The sequence below is a fragment of the Bos mutus genome, chromosome 4 (genome assembly GCF_027580195.1).
Source record: "Bos mutus isolate GX-2022 chromosome 4, NWIPB_WYAK_1.1, whole genome shotgun sequence".
Classification (NCBI taxonomy): Eukaryota; Metazoa; Chordata; class Mammalia; order Artiodactyla; family Bovidae; genus Bos; species Bos mutus.
This window is the reverse complement of record NC_091620.1, coordinates 44341156-44362619: the sequence shown is the minus strand read 5'-3', so window position 1 is coordinate 44362619 and position 21464 is coordinate 44341156. Positions and strand designations below refer to the sequence as shown.

General features: G+C 49.8%; 1 protein-coding gene and 1 non-coding gene across 5 annotated transcripts in view; one reads left to right on the top strand and one right to left on the bottom strand.

Annotated features, from left to right (window-relative positions):
- Positions 1 to 5439: 5439 nt before the first annotated feature.
- LOC138987675 (small Cajal body-specific RNA 20) lies at positions 5440 to 5577 on the bottom strand. Its single transcript, XR_011464059.1, has one exon. It is a non-coding gene; the product is annotated as a small Cajal body-specific RNA 20 (non-coding RNA).
- Positions 5578 to 7167: 1590 nt separating this feature from the next.
- Positions 7168 to 21464, top strand: part of TNS3 (tensin 3) — a 222342-nt gene continuing 208045 nt past the window's right edge. Inside the window, exon 1 of one of the 4 annotated variants that reach the window (XM_070369418.1) lies at positions 7168 to 7316. Coding sequence is in view for 3 of the 4 variants with exons in the window: in XM_070369416.1 (XP_070225517.1) it covers positions 12039 to 12248 (210 nt within the window). In the remaining variant the exon portion in view is untranslated. Of the gene's footprint in view, positions 7317 to 11939; positions 12249 to 21464 lie in introns of those variants that run through there. The other 3 variants (XM_070369416.1, XM_070369413.1, XM_070369417.1) reach the window with 3 other exon arrangements.

Below are 21464 nucleotides of genomic sequence, written 5' to 3'. Positions count from 1 at the left end.
GCTGTGTTCCTTCGATGGGTGGCCTTGATCCTTTTGTTCTCTGAGCTCACCTTTTGTTCTCTGTTCTGCAGCTCACCTCATAGGCTTCCTGCCCCAGTCTTAGAACCAGCAATGTCCCCCTATATCTGCTAGGGATGCAGAGCTGCGAGATGGAGTCCCTGAGCACGAGGAACTAGCGGTCAGTCCAGCTAAAAAGCAGGAGGGAGTGCCAAGGGTCACAGGGGCTCTGCTTCAGTGCGGGGGAATGACTTCCTGGTTAAGGGTCTCTAGCTGACCAGATGTGTAAAGTGAGGACTGGGGGAGGCAGAGGTGCTGGTGGTCAAAGATAACAGTGAGGAGGGGAGGACAAGTCTACTCGCTCCTCCTTGAGGGGACCGTTATGTCCTCTTTTCTCCAGACATCTTGAGAAGAGCATGCAGATGCATCTGTGCATTCTGATTCTGTTAAGAGTGAGCTTGGCTGTAGAGACAGAAAACCCCATGATTGGGGCACTGACTAGCACCAGATTTTCATATCACAGACATCCCGATCACATCTGCTTAGGACAGTCTATCTTTCCTCTCTGCTGTCATCATGTTTGTCCTGATGCTCTTTGCTGTGGGTTTCCTGGGCTGCTACTCTAAGTGCCACTCCACGGAACCAAAAGGAAGGAGAACACAGGACTTCTGCTTTTCCCAGTGAGGCCTGCTTGTCACTGGGGAAGGGAAAGCACCCCCAGTACCTCAGGATGGAGCCCAGCAGGGTTTGATCAGCAGGCTGCTCCTGGGGCACAAAGAGGATGGGCAGTCCTGTTCTCAATATGGAGAGAGAGCCCAGAGATCAGTTAGTTCTTCCTGGGGTGGTTCCAGTGCTGGGTACAGCTCTTGGGCAAAGAGCATCCCAAGGGAGTATAGCTGGCTCTGCAATAGTGACTCAGATCCCTCCCCAGTGAACATTCGTTGACCTGGCCACTGGGAAGCAACACTCAGCCATCAGCCTCCTTTGGGGATATCTGAAGCTGCAAAGTCTGGCCTTGTCTGAGGTCGCCCCTGCTTTGGGAGTGGCTCACAACCTAGACTGACCCTTGTGGCCCCAGGAAATTCCCAGCACTCCCTGGGGTGGGTCACGGCACCACTCTTCCATGTCACCTGCCCTCCTGTTACTTCCCAGGGCGTGATCCCCAATCATGATCCCTGATCGTGACCATCTAGGATCCCACTTCCGTGGGACCAGGTGGGGCCAGCAGCACAAAGAGTTAATTTGTGTCCAGACAGTGGGTTCCTGGAGCCCACCTTGCAGAAGCTGGTGTGCCTGTGCATTTTCAGGGAGAGAGTACCAAGGTTCCATATACTCGCAGAAGGTTCTGGGGTATAGAAAAGGCAACGCATTGAATTGTGGGTAAGGACTGTGTGCCGAGGGGGAGAAGGAAAGGGAGGAGAGGGCGATGGTCCCACGGGGGTAATTGTGGGTAAGGACTGTGTGCTGAGGGGGAGAAGGAAAGGGAGGAGAGGGCGATGGTCCCACGGGGTCTAGAGGGACACCGTGTCTTAAGGCACGTCCTCCCACTCCTGCTTCACCCTTTCCTCACAGCACTGTGGTGCTGTGAGGAAATAATGTTTCCCACTGCCCCTTTCAGGGTCTCTTTGGACAATATCAACTTTTAAGACAAAGGAATTAAAAAAAAATCCAAATCATTGCTCATGTATTACCTTTGATCTAAGGACAAGAATGTATCAGACTTTTGCCATGGCCAAGACCATCTTTATGTCAATGACAGGTTTCTAAGAAGTTCTTTCAGAACTCCCGGCCTAGAGGAACCAGACTGAAGCTGCAGAGAGGGGTTGAGGGGACAGAGGTATCAGTGCTTCCTGGCCAGCCCCACCCGTGGAGTGCTGGGAAGGGAACTGCCACTTCTGGCATATGCCTGCTTTTCCCTCCTTTAAACTGGTTTGAGACTTTTGTTTTCAGATTTGAGATATTTTTGGATGGGTAAGGATGGAAAAAAATGTGCACTCCCTTTTAGATAATTGCTACATGCCTTGTTTTTGTTTAAATTCTTGGGAATTCAAAAGGTCAGTCTGAGAAGTTCAGAGTCCCTAGACTCAGGACAGCCTCATGGGGCATGGGCCACTCCTTAGGAGCCTCTGGGCCAGGTGTGGAGTCTGTACTTAAGTGAATCAAGGAGCCAGCTGCATGGGTTAGCAGAGAATACAAGGGGACACCAGGCCCAGGGTGCCTTCCGTCTTCCGAAGACACTGTAGGTGTGAGGACAGACACTGCATGAATGGGTGTCTAAGTCACCATGGTCCCAGAAACAAGGGTGAATCCCAGCTTCTTAGATGTGGATTTTTTTCCCCCTAAGCCTTTATTTATTTATTTTTGGCTGTGCTAGGTTTCATTGCTGTGCACAGGCTTTCTCTAGTTGTGGCCACGGGGGCTAGTTGTGTCTTCACTGCGGTGCACAGGCTTAGGTGCTCCTTGGCATGTGGGATCTTCCCGAACCAGGGATTGAACCCATGTCACCTGCATTGGTAGACAGATTCTTAACCGCTAGACCACCAGGGAAGCCGTAGCTGTGGAATCTTGGGCAAACTTACCAACCCAGCTCCTACAAGTGGATACTGGATATTGCAATACCTCATGATACCTCAATACCTCATATTGCAATACCAAATTCACGTAGTCATTCAGCTAGTATGGCCTTGATGTTGTGCTAGATTTTGTGATGCAAAGATGCAAGATAGACTTGTTGGCTCTTATCACCACCACCACCCTCTGCCCCCTACCCCAGGGAGTCTAGTGGGAGAGACATTTAAGCAAAGACACAGCTCAGTACATTTGAGCTAGATGGATGAGCAGAGTATTTGGAAAAATAAAATTAGGGTAGCTTGTTGGCTTGATCATCCTGGATCTTTATCATATTCTGTAGTTGACCCGAGAGTGACCTCGGGCAAGTTACCTATGATTTTAGCCTGTCAGTAAAAGGAGATAGATAGTAATATTACCTGCCTCATTCCCATTTAGGGATCAGCTGGCTGTGACCTCCCCACCTCCCCTGAGGCTCCCTCCATACCTCCTGTTTCATCCTGTTACCTCTTGGGCTAAGGTATCCTAGAGGGCAGGAAAAATGCCTGCTCTGTTTCCCAGGCCTGGGGCTCAGGGTTCAGGAAGCTTTTGCCTCAGGAAATGAATGCCCTGCTCAGCTTGGAATGAAAGTCCAGTGATTTTGACTTCTTGAGAAATCAGAGCAGTGCAGTTCAGTTCAGTTTAGTCATTCAGTCGTGTCCAACTCTTTGCGACCCCATGGACTGCAGCACGCCAGGCTTCCCTGTCCATCACCAACAACCAGAGCTTACTCAAACTCATGTCCATTGAGTCGGTGAGGCCATCCAACCATCTTATCCTTTGTCGTCCCATTTTCCTCCCGCCTTCAATCCTTCCCAGCATCAGGCTCTTTTCCAATGAGTCAGTTCTTCGCATCAGGTGGCCAAAGTATTGGAGCTTCAGCTTCAGCATCAGTCCTTCCAATGAATATTCAGGACTGCTTTCTTTTAGGATGGACTGGTTTGGATATCCTTGCTGTTCAAGGGACTCTCAAGAGTCTTCTCCAATACCACAGTTCAAAAGCATCAATTCTTTGGCACTCAACTGTCTTTATAGTCCGACTATCACATCCATATATGACTATTAGAAAAACCACAGCTTTAACTAGACGGAGCTTTGTTGACAAAGTAATGTCTCTGCTTTTTAATATGCTGTCTAGGTTGGTCATAATTTTTCTTCCAAGGAGCAAATGTCTTTTTATTTCATGGCTGCAATCACCATCTGCAGTGATTTTAGAGCCCAAGAAAATAAAGTCTGTCACTGTTTCCATTGTTTCCCCATCTATTTGCCATGAAGTGATGGGACTGGATGCCCTGATCTTAGTTTTCTGAATGTTAAGTTTTAAGCCAACTTTTTCGCTCTCCTCTTTCACTTTTATTAAGAGGCTCTTTAGTTCTTCTTCACTTTCTGCCAGAAGGGTGGTGTCATCTGCTTATCTGAGGTTATTGGTATTTCTCCCGGCAATCTTGATTCCAGCTTGTGCTTCATCCAGCCCAGCAATTCTCATGATGTACTCTGCATATAAGTTAAATAAGCAGGGTGACAATATACAGCCTTGAAGTACTCCTTTTCCAAATTTGGAACCAGTCTGTTGTTCCATGTCCAGTTCTAACTGTTGCTTCTTGATCTGCATACAGATTTCTCAGGAGGCAGGTCAGGTGGTCTGGTATTCCCATCTCTTGAAGAATTTTCCACAGTTTGTTGTGATCCACACAGTCAAAGGCTTTGGCATAGTCAATAAAGCAGAAGTAAATGTTTTTCTGGAACTCTCTTGCTTTTTCAATGATCTAACGGATGTTGGCAATTTGATCTCTGGTTCCTCTGTCTTTTCTAAATCCAGCTTGAACATCTGGAAGTTCATAGTTCACGTACTGTTGAAGCCTGCCTTGGAGAATTTTGAGCATACTTTGCTAGCATGTGAGATGAGTGCAATTGTGTGATAGTTTGAGCACTCTTTGGCATTGCCTTTCTTTGGGATTGGAATGAAAACTGACCTTTTCCAGTCCTGTGGCCACTGCTGAGTTTTCCAAATTTGCTGGCATATTGAGTGCAGCACTTTCACAGCATCATCTTTCAGGATTTGAAATAGCTCAACTGGAATTCCATCACCTCCACTAGCTTTGTTCGTAGTGATGCTCCCTAAGGTCCACTTGAGTTGTCATTACAGGATGTCTGGCTCTAGGTGAGTGATCACACCATGATTATCTGGGTCGTGAAGATCTTTTCTGTACAGTTCTTCTGTGTATTTTTGCCACCTCTTCTTAATATCTTTTGCTTCTGTTAGGTCCATACCATTTCTGTCCTTTATTGGGCCCATCTTTGCATGAAATGTTCCCTTGGTATCTCTAATTTTCTCGAAGAGATCTCTAGTCTTTCCCATTCTACTGTTTTTCTCTATTTCTTTGCATTGATCACTGAGGAAGGCGTTCTTATCTCTCTAGGGATTGGTCAAATCCTTTTGAAGAGATGGTGAACGATGGGAGTAGAATTTGAGCAGACCTGGCCTTGGTCCTCAGGGATGAAACAAAAGGTCTGCTGTGTCTCCTCCCTGGACAGGCTTACTTTGGATCCAGGGCCACACAATTTTTGATGACTGGCTACTTTATTTATTTTTGGCTGCGATGGGTCTTCTAGTTGTGACGAGTCGTGGCTATTCTCTAGTTGCACTGTGCAGGTGTCTCATTGAGGTGACTTCTCTTGTTGTGGAGCGTGGCTTCCGTAGCTCTCGGGCTCTGGAGTGCAGGCTCAGTACTTGTGGTGGTGTACAAGCTTAGTTGAGCCATGGTATATGGGATCTTTTTGGACCAAGGGTTGAGCCTGTGGTTGGCAGGCAGATTCTTTTTTTTTCTTTTCTACAAATGTCTGGGGTAGGAAAACACGGCTTCCCAGCTCATGGCGGCCCCAACGACAATGACTCTCAAGGGCTGATTTTGGCCTCCAGTCCTGGCTGAGGAGAAAAGGGACCTCCTTCAGCTCTATGCTTCCCTGGTGGCTCAGATGATAAAGAATCCGCCTGCAACACAGGAGACCTGGGTTCGAACCCTGGGTGGGGAAGGTCTTCTGGAGAAGGAAATGGCTACCCACTCCAGTATTCTTGTCTGGAGAATTCTATGAGCAGAGGAGCCTGTCAGGCTACAGTCCACGGGGTCGCAGAGTCACAACCAAACCACCAACAGTTTCACTTTTACAGCTCTATGGGAGAGAGGCCCTGGCAGGCAAATTCTTAATCACTGGGCCACCAGGGAAGTCCCAGCTGGCTACTTTGAAAGAAGTCCATTCATGAATGATTTTCTTGTTGAGTCTCTCTACTGGTCCTGACAAGCTGTGTTTTTCTGCTCTGTGCATGGGCAGGATGGGCAGAGCTGGACCCAAAAGGCCGGGGTAGATTAAGGTACTTCATTTCTGAATCAGGGACAGTTCCTGGTAATTGCACCCTGAGATATGCCCACTTTTTCAGGTGGGAGTCCAAGAACATTTGGTCGGAGTGACAGATACAATCTTAAATAGCTTCTGCAGGATGTAGAGTTACCTTCCTTACTTACCTTCCTGGAAAGTCTTCTTTGTGTCAGGGTCTTTGTGTGTTCACAAGATAAAGTGCTGATGAAACTGTTCTTTTGTACAGGAGGAATAGCACTTCTAATTCTGCATACGGGCATACGTCTTACAAGGGGAATTCAAGAGCATTCAGTCCACTCCCCACATTTCACCAATAGGGAAGTCAAGGCTGAGGGACAGATGAGGGGCCGTCTCTGTCTTGGGGGTGTTGGCATCTATCTGTGTTTCCTCCTCTGGATCCTCTGTCTGCAGCCTTCTTCTTGTCCACTCCCGGCCTGCTCATTTCTTGCTCATTTCTCCCCTTTCATTTTAAGAAGCTTCTGCTGCTGCTGCTAAGTCACTCAGTCGCATTCGACTCTATGCGACCCCATAGATGGCAGCCCACCAGGCTCCTCTGTCCCTGGGATTCTCCAGGCAAGAATACTGGAGTGGGTTGCCATTTCCTTCTCCAATGCATGTATGCATGCTAAGTCGCTTCAGTCGTGTCCGACTCTCTGCAACCCTATGTACAGCAGCCCACCAGGCTCCTCTGTCCACGGTATAGGCAAGAATACTGGAGTGGGTTATCATTTCCTTCTCCTCATTTTAAGAAGAGGTGATTTCTGAAATCTTTCCCCACTCCTTCCCTCCACTGGTCGGACTTTCCAGGGCTTCCAAAGCATCTTGGGTTTCCTCTGTCACTGCCTTGTTCCTTTATGTCTGCATTACTCCCGGTAGCTTACTTTTGTGAGTTACAGGCAGGCAGCGAGATTTTGCTTTCTTACACACAATACTTACAGTGCCGAATGAATGAATTAACGAAAAAATGAACTAGTTGTGCAGGAATCAGGAAATCGCTTGCCCATCCGGAACACAACAGCCCCCTGAACACTTTGAATCTGGGCTGCTCAACGGGTCTAATAACTCCCGGTTCCACCTGGCCAACTTAGGGAGGTCCCAGAGGCGCATGGGGCCCGGGGCGCGCCTGGAACGCGCCGCATTGTTAGGGCGATGAGGCCAGGTGACCGGCCGGCCAGGGCGCGGCGGCGGCGATTGCCCGTGCCGCCTCGAGGGGGCCCTGCGGCGGGCGCGGCCGCGAGCCAGGAGGACGGGCCCGCCCGCGCGCTGCTTGCGCTGTTCCGAGCCCTGCCTGCTGCGGCCATCGCCCCGCGGGACCGACCGCGCCGCCGCTCGCCCAGGTACTGGAGCGGGGAGCGCACCGCCAACCTCTTTGTTTCGAGCTGGCGCCAGCGTCCGCTCCAGGGGCTCGGGGCGCGCGGGCAAACGGAGTTCCGCGCGCGCGGGGACCTGAGCTGGGGCGAGCGGGGACCGAGAGCTCGGCCGGGATCCGGGGTACCAGGGAGCAGGACTTAGGGACGGAGGCTGGTGAACGCGGCGAGGGCGCGGGCGGGATCGGCCAGGGTCCCGGACGCTGTTTGGGGACTGGGGCGCGGGGACAGCGCTGGGGCGGGCGGATGCAGCCGGGGAGCAGGCCAGCTCGATCGGGGGCCCGCGGGCCAGAGCGGCACTGTTGCGGCGGCGCCCGGGTGAACTTCGCTCTCTAGGACGAGTCCTGAGACTCCGCAGCGGAGAGCCGAGCTTGGAGCTGCAATGAGAAGGCTCAGGACCCTTCTCCGGCTCTTTGCAAGCAGGCTTTCCGGTGCGTTTCTCTTTCCCTTTCCCTGTGTTGGGCGGGAAGCAGGGGGTCCCTTGGTGCTTCCTTCCTAACTTCTGAAGGAGCGGGAACCAGGCCGGGGGCGTGCGTGGCCGAGGCCACCTGTGGCACGTGCCTGCTGGCACGCCGGCGCTGTAGCTGACAGGCAGGAAGAGGGAGGGTCTGGGACTCGGTGGGCGCCGTCGGGGTCTGATAAGTGAGCCGGGGTCTTTTGCTTGAAGTGATATGAAAATCTGTGTGGCGGGAAGGGGCTGAAGAGCTCCACTCCAATTCTTGAGACAGCGCTGGTTAAAAAATAAAAGCCCATGGAATGTGGGGCCTTCGGAGACCACTATTGAAGGAGGTCGCTGCCCACTTAGAAGCACCCCCAGACCCCTAGGGTGTCCCTGTCCCTCACACACTTTGATCTGCTGGCAGTCCCCCCCACCCCCCATAGTCTCTCTCTGTAACATGAGCCCATGATCATGGAGGACTCTAAATATACTGAAAATTTGATTGAAAATTATCATTGCATCCATATCACTTAGCCCTTCAGAACTAACCATCTTGGCATTTTGGTATATGTGGTCAGTGGATACTATTTTTTTGAAGTGCTTTAGTTCATTGCCTTTTGAAAGAGATATTTATGTCCTTGTGATTCTTCCCCTCTTTAGGGCCTGGGAGGTTATATTTGCAAATCAATCAACAAGTATTAAGAAAGGCATTTCTGTGCAGAGGCCTGGAGGGGCGAGGGAGTCGCTGCAGCTGGAGGATGGTGGGGGCTTGGCCAGTCTGCAGGGAATGAGGGGAACTCAGTGCACAGGGAGCTGACTGTGGGAACTGGCAGAAGGCCAGACTCCTGACCTCAAAGACAAAGTAATAGTAATCTTAGTAATTTTACAAAGTAATAGTGACCCCAGAGGCAAAGTAACAACATGATCATAGTAAATCCTACATGTTTGCTTGTGCTAAATGCTTTGCATACATGCATTGCATTCTCTCAAATAACAACCTTTGGAGGGAGCTGGGATAATTGCTCCATCGTACAGATGTGCAAACTGAGAGGCAAAGAAAGGCTAAATATCTTGCCCAAGTTGTTGCTCAATCAACATGGGGGTGAAGCCCAGGGTTTGTCCAGGACAGTGAAATTCCAGGGCCCTGAAGTTGCTGCTGCTTGTCTGTCAAGTGGATGCATGTCCTGACAGCAAATTTCTCAGCCGAGGTGTCACAGTTATCAGCAGCAGCAGATGAATCATTTCTTTACAAACCACGGAGAAGATAGAAAAAGGAGTAGCCTCCGGGAGCACTCCTGGATACAAATTGACTTGGCTTTTTATAAAAATGTAGCTTTGGCACCTCTTGGTTTTAAATGGAGCTATTTGCAAAGGTGACCCTGGGAGCTAAATGTCACCAGATTGAAGTCTGTTCCTGGGCTGCAGGAGGTATTACTGATGGGATTAAAAATGGCCTGGGGGAAGGCACAAAGCAAGAACAGAGAGGGGAAAGATTGAGGAGGGAGAGATTTCTGACCCACCATGTGGCAATGGCAGCTTGTACGCAAGGCCCAAGGCCTATTTTACAGATGAGTATGTTTGTTAAAGGGCAGAATGTTTAGGGACCAGATCAGACCCAGTCCTCTGGCTCTCCGTGCCTGCAGTACTCCTTCTCTAGGGTCAGCCTGGCGTAAACCACCACCATGCTAGAGGACAACCTTTTGTCTCCCAACCACACCCTGCCCTGACCCCTCCACTCACACCCTCAGACTCTTATGGAGGCCAGGTGCAGGGTGTTCCTGCTAGAGAAACAGCCTCCCGCGGGTAGAAAGTTACCTTGTATCCCAGCCACCTAGTGCTCCCGGAGTAGAGAGGCTTCCTTACCGTGGTTCTGCTTTGTCTTAGAAAGGACTGTTTTGAGACTGGATTTGAAGAGTCTGCTGGCAGCAGAAGCTGGAGAGCGATGGGGTTCCCGAGGTATGCAGACCCTGAACCCCAGGCTCTTTCCTGTGAGACCCGGTGAGTTAGGGGGATCATCAGTGACCTAGGGCTGGCCCTGTTCCCCTGGAATCCTTTGCAGTTGTCTCTATTAATCCAGAACAAGAGGTCTGGCTAGTCGGTTTGTTCAATAGGCATTTTGTTAACTCCGAATAGCTACCTTTTTCTGGCTGTTAGCAAATGTTTTTAGAATCTTACTGTCGTCATTATTGTCCAGATTCTGAGCGCTGCTCTAGCTATGGAAAGAATTACTTCTGTTAACCCTCATGGCTAAGCAGAGGCAGGTGTGAGACGGTGTGATGTGACCTGATCTTCCCAGGGATGTCCATGTGGAGCTAATATTCAAACCCCGACTGTCCGACTGCCAGGATGTATTCTCCGTGCTTCCTCACTGCTTTTTAAAACACCTAGACGTTAAAAATCAGTCTAAATGCTGCTGAATGTGAGTTATCTTCTCTTAGGCTCAGAAGATGTTTTGAATCTTCCAGTGTGTTGAGGCCTCAGACCAGGCAGATTTGCCATTCTGTAGTTGTAAGTGGACTCAGTGTGGGAACACTTGTCTGCTTCTTGTCTGTTCTTTTCCCATAAAAGCAGCAAAGTAGAATCTCCAGGTTTCTGGAGCTTCCTATTGCACTCTGAATTTTAGGAATGTGTTTGGTGAGCACCTGCCTCACCCCCTCCCCTCCACCTTCATTTTGGTGTGTGTCAGCCAGGTGTCTTGCCGGATCCATGAACTGGGCCCTCCTGTAGGGACACCTCTCTGTTCTGCTCTGTATGCACTTGGGGTCCCAACTGTATGCCTGTCCCTGGTGCAGAGGGGCCGGATGTCTCCCACCTGCTGTCCCAGACCCCTCTGGGGGCTCCCTGGGTAGGAGGGAGGAGCCAGTGAGGATGACCGCCACCTGGGCCCACTGTTGGGAGCCGTCAGAATGCCCTACGGTGTCATTAAGGGGAAGATAGTCATCAGAATGACCCCTAGATATTTAAAGAGTTATGTTATTTTTTAAAATAGGAAGGCAATGATCTGGTATTAATGTTTGGTCCCAAATGGGCTAAATTACTGAAAAATTTATGTTTAAGGAAAATTCCTTCTTGTGGATCATTTCCTGATTGTGCCAAGGGAGTGCTCCCCAGAGACACCAACTCTGGGAGGGAAGGCTTTGCCCTTGTTCTGCCACCCCCCTCCCCCGCTCCCAGCCTGGTAACCTTGCAAGATTAATGCCTTCTTCTGATGGTGCGGTCACCCATGCACCTGGGGGTGCTTACTTTCCACGATCAGATAGATCATCACCCAACGTTGCAGGAAAATATTTTTATCTTTGTTTTCCGGAATGTACACTGAGACTCAGCAAGCTTAAGTCACCTGCCTGTGTCATGGAACTGGTTGTAACTCAGGTCTGTCTGGGGACAGAGCCTGTGCCTGGCCCTCACTCACAGAAGGCACGTGTCCCCTTGGTTACGGGGGCCTGAGCATGTGCAAGGAGGGGGTGGTGTGGTGTTGGGGGAGGTCCCAAAGTGGAACCCAGGGATCTCTGGTTCTCGACCTGCCTCAAGTGCCTGGCGGAAGCTCCGTAGCTCTCGGATGCCCACTGTCCACAGCTGGCCTGGGTTCCAGCCACAGCTGCTTCCTCAGACACAGCCTTCGTCCCTCTTCCTTCCTCCCTGGGCTGTGACTGTGGCATGTGGCCAGCTGCCTGCCTTCCTCGTCCTCTTCTCCTTGAGGGAGTTGATAGCACTTAGTACACCTTGTACTAAGGTGTACTGGCTGTACAGAACAGGCCTGGCTCTGTTCTGAGACTGAGGTGACATCTGTGGGAATTCTCATTCCAGACAGTTGGTGCCACTCCGACCAGCTTGCACCCGTGGGCTGAGTCTCATCTCAGGTGGGAAGGGTCTCATCTCTTTTCACTGTGTCTCAGTGGGTGGCAGCATCACGGTGTGACCTGGTACCTCTTGAGTGTAGCTTTTCCAAAACTGGTGATAAACAACAAACCCTAAAGTTTTAAAGAGACACTCATGAGATAGGTGCCCCGGTGGAAGACGGCCAAGGCTCTTGAGAGGGGCAGAGGCAAAGGCTTTGTGTGCCAAGTACCCTGCTCCGCTCTTCTTCCAGGGAGAGGCGGCTGTGGCCCGGGAACTTGGGAGCCGGGCTTTTCACACAGGAGGATTCAGGAATCCGCTTCCCTCAATCCCCTGGCCCACAGCTGCTCTGTGTTGCATCTCACTCGTTGTGGAGCCTCCCAGGGCGTGGGGGAGCAGCCTTCATCTGGCCGTGCATGTCGCCCCAGGGCCAGGCTGGGCCATTAGCTGGGGCGTCTGCGTTCTGTACACATTCCTCCCGGACGACGACGACGACGGGGCTGCGGCGCTGGCTGCGGGAACAAAAGGGCTCCATTGACTCTCCTCCGCTCGTAATCCATCACCTTTCTCAGAGGTTTCCTGAGTGCTCACCCCTCACCACTGGTGATTTTGGACGCACATCAAAGGTACGGTGAAGGCAGCGTGCTGGGAGGAGAGAGCCGGGCTCTGGCAGCCACAGATCTGGGGTAAAAGGCACCCTTTGTCCCGAGGCTGCCCTCTTGGTTCCCCACCTGCAGCCTGGGGATGTCACTGCCTTCCGAGGGGCTCACACCAGTGCTCCTCCTGGGGGCTGTTTTGTTGACTACCGGGTCTCCTGTGTGGCCCAGGGCGTCCCTCCTGCTTGCTGGCTCTTGGGCCACTGCTCACTCTCATTCTGCCCAATTGACACTGCTCCCCCCACCCCCCGCCCCCACCCCGGGGCTTCTGTTGAAACATCACTTCTGCATTCTTGGAGTCCCTATCTGATCCCTGTCAGGGGCAATCCTTTGTTATAACTGGAGGAGGTGGTGGGGGATGTGGGAGTCTCCTTTAGATCTTGGCCAGGTGTGTTTCCAGTTTGTCTTCTCTGGAAAGATCTGAAGTGGCTGGGGGTGGAGGAAAGGGGACACAGCTCTGCTTGTGTCCACTGGTGGCTGAGTGAGGCAGGACTGGCTCTCAGCTGGCCAGGCGCATGTTTTCTCTTGTCCTGCCCTAGGAGGGGAAGGGACGTTTGTCATCTATGTTGCTCAGGGGGTGGGAGGGGATTCCCAGGTAATGGATGTGCCTTTGTTTCCTAAATTAATTTTTGACTCTTTTTCTACAAAGTAGTTTTTGTGTAATGTATTTTTTGTAGACTTAGAAAAAAGGGAGAAATGTTAAAAATGCAGGAAATGTGGCCTAATAGTGCCACCCATGGAGCAGTGTTTTCACCCTCTTGTATGCTGTGTGCATTCTATGTTTTTCAAGTTTACCGATCTGAGATCATATCGTAACAGTGTGGCAATGTAAGCAATCCCCACTTGTAACTAACTCTGCATTCACACAAGTGAATTCATTCACACAGTACAGAACCCAGTATGTACGTGATGACCATTTATTTGTCCTCTGGTCACTTGCAGCCTTGTGTGCATTCTTGCATAGAGATTGGGCAAGATCCTGGCCAGTCATGTTCTTGGAAGGACTTCTAAGGTCAAAGAACATAAACTACTTTTGATTGTGGGAAAATGCATATAACATAACCATTTTCAAGTGTTCATTAGTGGCATTGGTACTTTGATATTGTGAAATCATCATATGCAGAACTGTTCTCATTTTGCAAAACCAACTCCATCCCCAGTAAGCACTAACTCCTCTTTCCTCCTCGCACAGCCCATCACCCACCATTCAGCTTTCCATTTCTATGAATTTTACTGCCCTAGGTGCCTTATGGAAGTGGAATCACACAATATTTGGTGTTTTGTGACTGGCTTATTTCACTTTACTTAATGTCCTCGGGTTTCATCCATGTTGTAGGATGTACCAGGATTTCCTTCTGGAATATTTCATTGTACTTAAAGACCACTTTATCCAGGTTTCTTCTGGTAGACACTTGGGTTACTTTCACCTTTTGGCTATTTCGAGTAACTCTTCTCTGAACATGGGTGTGTAGGTATGTGTTTGGGTCCCTGCTCTCACTTCTCTGGGGTGTATACCTAGAAGTGAACACAAGCTTTTGGAAGTCCCTTGAGATATAAGGTCAAATTGCAGTTGAGAAACGGCGTGCTGGCTGAATCCTCTTCGTGCTCACCCGCGTGCCTGAACTCCTGGCCGGGTTGGCGCCTGCTGGGAAAAACCAGGCCTGCAGGAAAAGGAAGAGAAGACTTTTTACCAAGCTATTTTGACAGATTGTATAAACTCAGTGATTAATGGAATGAGAAAGCAGGAAGAATGTCTTTCATTAAGAAAAAAAGGAGGCTTTAGGGTTGCTTGGTTTTATTTTTCAATTAAAAGGGTCTGATTTTGTTTCTGGAGAATGGTTTTAATTTGGATAAATGGTTCAGTCTGGGACCCGCATGCCAGAACCTATGATGTATGAGTGCAATTACTCCAGGTTTCCTCGGGAACAGCACAGACCTGGGCCCTGCTCTGGCTTAGCCTTGGTGAAATGGCGATGAAGGTGGCTGTGCCTTTGGGAGGCAACTCTTCTGATCAGTACATGGAGCCTGCTGGACCGGATGTTGGTGGACGCTGGTTAATTTTTACCCTTTAAGAATGTATTCACCATCTCAAGTCAGGAATGCCAACTAGCAGGCCCTACCCTCAGTGCTGGAACATGTTGGACCAGAATTGCTGGCATCGTTTCCAGTGTGGGCATTTGCAGAATTGGTTGGGCTTCAAAGGAGATGGTTCATCCTTATATTGTCCCCTGTTATGGAGGCTTCCTGGCTCAGGCCGGGTTCAGGCTCTGAGCACTGGGCTTTCTACAGGGTGGTTTGGTGGGGCTTCTTTGGAGGGAGATGATGGGCTGAAGGATGTATCAGAGTCAGTGACTCCTAGGTGCTTTGGGAAGGATCCATCGGATGGAGGGTCAGTGAGGGCAGAGGCCTTGGGCAGGAGCTGCCTTTTTTGTTTCCAGAAGAGGGAAGGGATTGAGGAAGGCAGAGGAAGAAGAGGACACCAGCATTCAGCTCCATAAACTAGGAACCTTGTGTCAAAGTCTTAGCCTTCCATGCTAATGGGGGTGGCAGGTTTCATGAGTGCTGGCCACCTTGGAGCAGTGGGGGCTTGGGTAGGGAGCTCAGTCTCACACAGGAAATGTGTATGGGTGCAACCACAGAGGAAGGACAGCTTACTGGGCTAGGTGGTCAGAGAACTGTGGAGCCTGAAGATATTTTAGCCCTGCAGATCCTGTGGCCCAGAATGAGGGGCGTACCAGCGTGGTAGGGGGACAGGAGTGAAAGTCAGGTGGGGGGACAGTGGGCCTTGACCTGCAGGAGAAGCGAGTGTGCACCCAGCTTTTAGGGGTGTGGGGCTGAGCCGACCCGACCCCCGGGTGCCCGCCTGCATCAGCTGCTGCTGAGCTGCCCTGCTGGCTTGTGGAGGGGCGGGGCAGCTGCGCACAGTCCCCTGAGGAAGGTGGCTCTTAGCATAACAAATAGGAAAGTCTTTGGGCTGAGGGCTGGCCAGGCTGATGAAGACTTTGGGTGAGATGGGTGACTGGCAACAAGAGAGTGACTTCTTTTGCTCTTTGCTCCTCCCTACCCCATTTAAATGCAAAAAAGTCCAAACTATAGGTCATCTGTAAGAGCATAATGCACTTCTATAGAATACGTTTCTTGTTAGAAACACTATCATGACTTAAATGATGTTTAAACGTTTATGAAAGCTCCCCCATTCTCACACTTAAAAATACGTGATCATCTTCCTCTTTCCGGCTTGGTTTTTGTAAGAGTTTGAGGTTTGGGCTTCCCAAGTGGTGCTAGTGGTGAAGAACCCACCTGCTAATGCAGGAGACCAAAGAGACAATGGTTTGATCCCTGGGTCAGGAAGATCCCCTGGAGGAGGATATGGGCCACCCCCTCCAGTAATCTTGCCTGAAGAATCCCGTGGACTGAGGAGCCTGGCAGGCTGTGGCTACAGTTCATGGGGTCACAAGAGTTGGACACAACTGAAGCAAATTAGCACACAGTGTTAGACGTGTGGTGTGTGTATGTATGTACTTTTTATGCTGATGGTTTTCCCAAACCTATATCTTATCCTAAGCATTTCCCATATTTCTGCCTGACTTCACAGTTATCACAGTGATGACCCTTATAGCCTTGCAGAGTGATGGCCATGCTTGCATGAGCTCCTAGCTGCTGGGCTGGAATCTTATTAGAGCTGCTGCTTTCAGAAGGTGAAAGAAGCAGCCTCTGAGCTCTGGCCTGCTGGGGATCCGCCGGTCGCTGATTTTGTGTGTAGCCCACAGGGAGGTATCTGCAGGCCTGGCTGGGACACAGCCCCTCTACCTGGACTGCTTGTTGTGCCCCGAAGGGCCAGGTTTTCTCCCCTGCTCCTGGGTCCTGTGGGCAACAGTGGGTGGACGTGAGTGAGGCCCTTGCCCAGTGAGGTCTTCACAAAGGCACCAGGGTCAGGGCCGGCACTGTGCCCTGTGGTCTGCCACGTGCTGATGGGATTACGTGCATCGGAGCTGCTGTCATGCTGACCTTGGCTCTGGGAGGCTTTGTGACCAGGAATCTTGGCCAGTGTCCAGCTAGAACCTGTCGGGGCTGAACTCAGCTCTGCAACTAATAATGTTCTAGTGGGGTCCAGACAGGCTCAGCTCTCAGGTTTCACTGCCAAGATAAGTTGGATTAACGGGCTGGAGCTGACGAAGACTTTTGGCCAGCAGTGATCTTTCTTGTCTGCTCTCCCTCGACCCCTGCGTTTCCCTCCTTCCTTCCATTTGGCTTCACTGGTTGTTTCTGATGCATTCTGTCTGTTGTCAGGCCCATGCACTTTTAGGATATCAGCTTCTCTGTGTCTTCTGATGCTGCTGGAAACGGCACGGTCTTGCCTGTTTACTCTGGGGCCAGGGCAAAAAGGGAGTGGGCTCTGCAGTGAACACTGTGGCCTGGGTCCTGCCTCTCTGAGACAGACACCTTGCTCCTCTGAAGTGCTGCTGAACACAGGGAATTGGTATAAAGGACCTCCCTGGGTTGTTGGGGTAAAGGTAATGTCATGTACACACTGGGCTTCCTGGTGGCGCTGGTGGTAAAGAACCCTCCTGCCAATGTAGGAGATGTAAGAGACATAGGTTTGATCTCTGGGTCGGGAAGATTCTCTGGAGGAGGGCATGGCAACCCACTCTAGTATTCTTGCCTGGAGAATCCCATGGACAGAGGAGCCTGGCGGGCTATATAGTACGTAGGGTCGCAAAGAGTCAGACACGACTGAAGCAACTTGACATGCGTATACATATTAGGTATCTTGTTGTTACTCTTCTTTTCACTTCGTCATTCAGCCTTTCTAGGAGCTGAATCCAGAAGGCTTTTTTGCCATGCTAGCCCGCCACCCTGAGGTAGAGCTCCTGGGAAGGAGGTGGGTCTGTGGGGCCCCGGGCTCTTCCTACCCAAGTGCATGTCCTCTGGGAGGGAGCCTGACAGTCACAGGCTCACATTGCCCTTCTGATGCCCAGTTAGCACGTCCTTGGTCTTCTGATGTACTCTGGGGTTGGGCCATGTACATGTTGTTTGTGTCTCTCCTCACAAAAATCTGAGCTCTTCCAAGGACAGGAACCAAGGCTTCCTCTATCTTCATGTGATAAGGGCTTTGGAAGGAGCTGAGGGACGCCTGTGTGACCTTGGTCAAGGCCTCTGCCTCTGGAGCCTCCCTACTGTAAGCCTTCACTAGAGGAGGGACAATTCCACAGCTAAGTGGAAACATTTGAGAAGCTGGTTCTTTACAAGAAGAGAGGGAGGTGCTTGCATATTTTCCCAGGGTTTCCTTAATTCCACCCCCCCACCCCCAAAGGGCCACCATTTTCTTCTTTCTGGGAGTTTTGCTTTGCAGTGTATTCCATGAACTTTCAGAGGAGGGCAGTTGACACTTCTTTTACAGGCTTGAGAATCTAGCCCACTGTTATTTTCTTGGAAAGTAGCCATATTTTAAGTTGTCGTATTATAGAAAGTTGATGGTCAGTGCCTGCTAGGAATCCATGAGGGCTCCCTGACAAGAGTTGGGAATACAAAACTGTTACTTCACTATTTCGGTAGCACAAAAGAATATTCATTTTGGACAGAGTGTGTTGTGGGGTTCCTTGAAGTCCACACTGTAAAATGTCAAGAATTATTTCCTTTGTCTTTCTCTCAGAATGGATTCCAGTCACTATACAGATCCACTAGCAATGTGTAATCTCTTGTCTGATATTTAAATGAGAGTTTTGTTCTTATAAAAATGTTGAGCATCCATCAGACTCCTGCTGAGAAAAGAGTCGCCTCTCCCACTTATCTGCTTCTGCCCAGGCTGCTCAGATCATGTTCACAAATTCTTTCTGTGGGAACTGTCTTTTTAAAAATATGGCTAGATTTTAGAGAGAAGTTTGGATGTGCTGTATGGTATCCTTGGTGCCTGGAGGCACATAACTTACGTTCAGATGATGACGGAAGAGTTGAGAGCAAGAGTGTGGCTTTGTTTTCCATCCACAAGCTGGGTCTCTTGATTAGTTGATGCATCTGTCCTGCCGCAAATGGCCAGTGGCCGCTTCAGGGCCTTGGCCCTAGCTAAATTCATGGCCCTGTGGTACACGACCCCCGCCCCCCACCTCCCCTGCTACCCTCCTCCCACCACAAACATCACCAGCTTCCATCTCCATGATGCTGTTCTCTTCCCAGCCTGATGAATGAGATGTGGTGTGCCAGCAGTTCATAGATCTCAGGCTGGTTGCTGGGAATAAAGGTACGTACCTGAGGGTGATGATGGTGGGTGGGCTGACATTAATTATTGACTCTGTGTGAGGCCTTGTCAGAGGGTGACTCCATTGTTTCTTCCTTTGTTTGTTCATTCACTCCCTCACTCATTGCTCTCAGGCAGCTAGCGTTTACTGAGTGCTGGCTGTGTCCTGGGATATGGTTAACCCTCGCAAACTCAGCAGGGCTTGCTATGGCTTGATGGCTGAGACATCAGCTTGTATGCAGCAGAACAGCATGGTGCTGGGGGTTCTTAGGACCATGGGATTGGGCTAGTGGAGGTCCTGAGGATCATGGGGTTGGTGGAGGTCCCGAAGACCATGGGATTGGGCGGTCCAGGGGACCATGGGGCTGGTGGAGGTCCTGAGGACCAGAGGGCTGGTGGAGGTCCTGAGGACCACAGGGCTGGTCGAGGTACTGAGGACCATGGAGGTGGTGGAGTTCCTGAGGACCATGGGGCTGGTGGAGATCCTGAGGCTCATGGGATTGTGCAGTCCTGAGGACCACAGGGCTGGTGGATGTTCTGAGGCCCATGGGATTGGGTGGTCCTGAGGACCATGGGGCTGGTGGAGGTCCTGAGGCCCATGGGATTGCACAGTCCTGAGGACCATGGGGCTGGTGGAGGTCCTGAGGCCCATGGGATTGGGGAATCCTGAGGTCCATGGGGCTGGTGGAGGTCCTGAGGACCATGGGATTGTGCAGTCCTGAGGACCACAGGGCTGGTGGAGGTCCTGAGGACCATGGGATTGGGGGATCCTGAGGTCCATGGGGCTGATGGAGGTCCTGAGGACCATGGGATTGGGTGGTCCTGAGGACCGAGAGTTCAGAGCTGGGGATTCCTCCATCACAGCTCTCATTGTGTCCATCTCTAGTTACTTATGACCATCTAATTCTGAATTCTCACTGTCATTTTGAGATTGAGGCCACATCTGTCCAAGGCTGTCTCTCTTGGGGCCAAGGGGCCCTTTGGCTCTTGTATGAGAGGTTTTTTGCCATCATTCAGGACCGTGGAAACTTAGCATCATCTGAATCTGTGCTTAAGGGTGAAAGGAAAAGGAGACAGACTGTTAAAGAAGTACAGATAAACCCAGTGGATGGTTGTTGAACTTAAAAGACTGCTTTTCATCCAACCTCATTTTTAAAAATGGTCATATTTTCTGGAGAATAGTATAGTCAACGGTTGCATACCCTTCACCTTGATTTTCTGCGTGTTTTTTTCCTTGCCATTTTGTCACATTGGCTGTATCTCTCTCTATTTAAGTGATATCTCTTTTTATTTACATAACTTATGTGTCTATCATGAACTTCATCCACAAATACTTTAGCCTGTGTTTCTTGAGAACAAGGACACTTTCCCTCATCTCTCAACCTCAAGACCATGATCACTCTAAGCAATTTAATTTTAATTTGTTGACATCAGCTAATGTCTAGTTCTCACTTAGATTTCCGCATTGGCCCCCCAGAGTGCTTTCTTGCTGTCCTTAATCTGTTCTGAATCTCATCATGGCTATGTGTCACACTGTGTGATTTTATCTATCTGTGCCCTGAAAGTGGGAGCAGGCCACCAGCTTTCTTTCTTTAATATTATTATTTTTTTTTTTCATGGCTTTTCCCCCCTTGAAGACATTTTTTTAAATTTTGAGGTGATTTTCAGGCAGTTGTATGACATAATACAGAGAGATCCTGTGTACCTTGACCCAGTGTCCTCCTATGAAAACATCTTGAAAAACTGCAGGACTATGTTACAACCAGGATGTTGTCATTGATAGAGTACAGAACATTCCATCTCTACAAGGATCCTGATATGTCCTTTGTAGCAAGCTTACTTCCCATCCATCTGCACCCAAACTTCATCCTAACAGTCACTAATCTTCATGTCTGTAGTTTCGACATTTAAAGAATGTTACATAAATGGAATCATACAGTCTGTAGATTTTTGGAATTGGCTTCTTTCAGTCAGCATAATTCTCTGGCGATCCATCCAGGTTGTTGCTGTATCAGGAGTTCATTCTGTTTCATTGCTGAGTGTTACTCTGTGGTGTGGATTGACTACTGTTTTTTCACTGGTTGAAGGTCATCTCTGCTAATCTGTGTCTTCAATCCATGAACATGGTATGTCTCTCCCGTTGTTTAGATCTTTGATTTTGTTCACTAGCTTTGTGTAGAATTTAGCATGTAAGTCCTATATAAGTTTTGTTAGATTTACACCCAGGTATTTACTTTTCCTTGAGTGATTGTAAATGGTACTGTATTTTTCATTCTGGCTTCCATGTGATCATTGCTAGTGCATGAAAGTGAAGTCGCTCAGTTATGTCCAACTCTTTGTGACCCCATGGACTGTAGCCTACCAGGCTCCTCCATCCATGGGATTTTCCAGCCAAGAGTACTGGAGTGGGTTGTCATTTCCTTCTCCAGGAGATCTTCCCGACCCAGGGATCAAACCTGGGTCTCCTACATCGCAGGCAGATGCTTTACTGGCTGAGCCACTAGAGAAGAACAGTGCTTAGAAGTACTATTGACTTATGCATGTTTATGTTATATCCTATGATCTTTGTCAACTCATTTACTAGTTCTAGGAGTTTTATAGATTTCCTGGGATTATCTCTGTTGACAATCATGTCATCTGAAAATAGGGACAGATTTATTTATTCCCTAGCTTTGAGGTTTTGAAGAGCTGAGGGCAATTTCCTCATAGGATATGCTAGCTTGGATTTGAGTCTTTTCTTGTCATTACATTCAGGATCGCATAGGTGTGAGGTGGCGTACTCTGCTCACCTCATGTCAAGAGGTACAGTGTCTGTTGTCCTGGTCTTGGCCCTCAAAGCTTAATTACCTGGTGAAGGCCCTAGAATTTCTTGGTGTCAGGTATATCTTCTCCTTTGTCCCTTTAAGACTGTGAGCATCCTGCTTCCTGATCACCACTCACTCAGTGGTTCA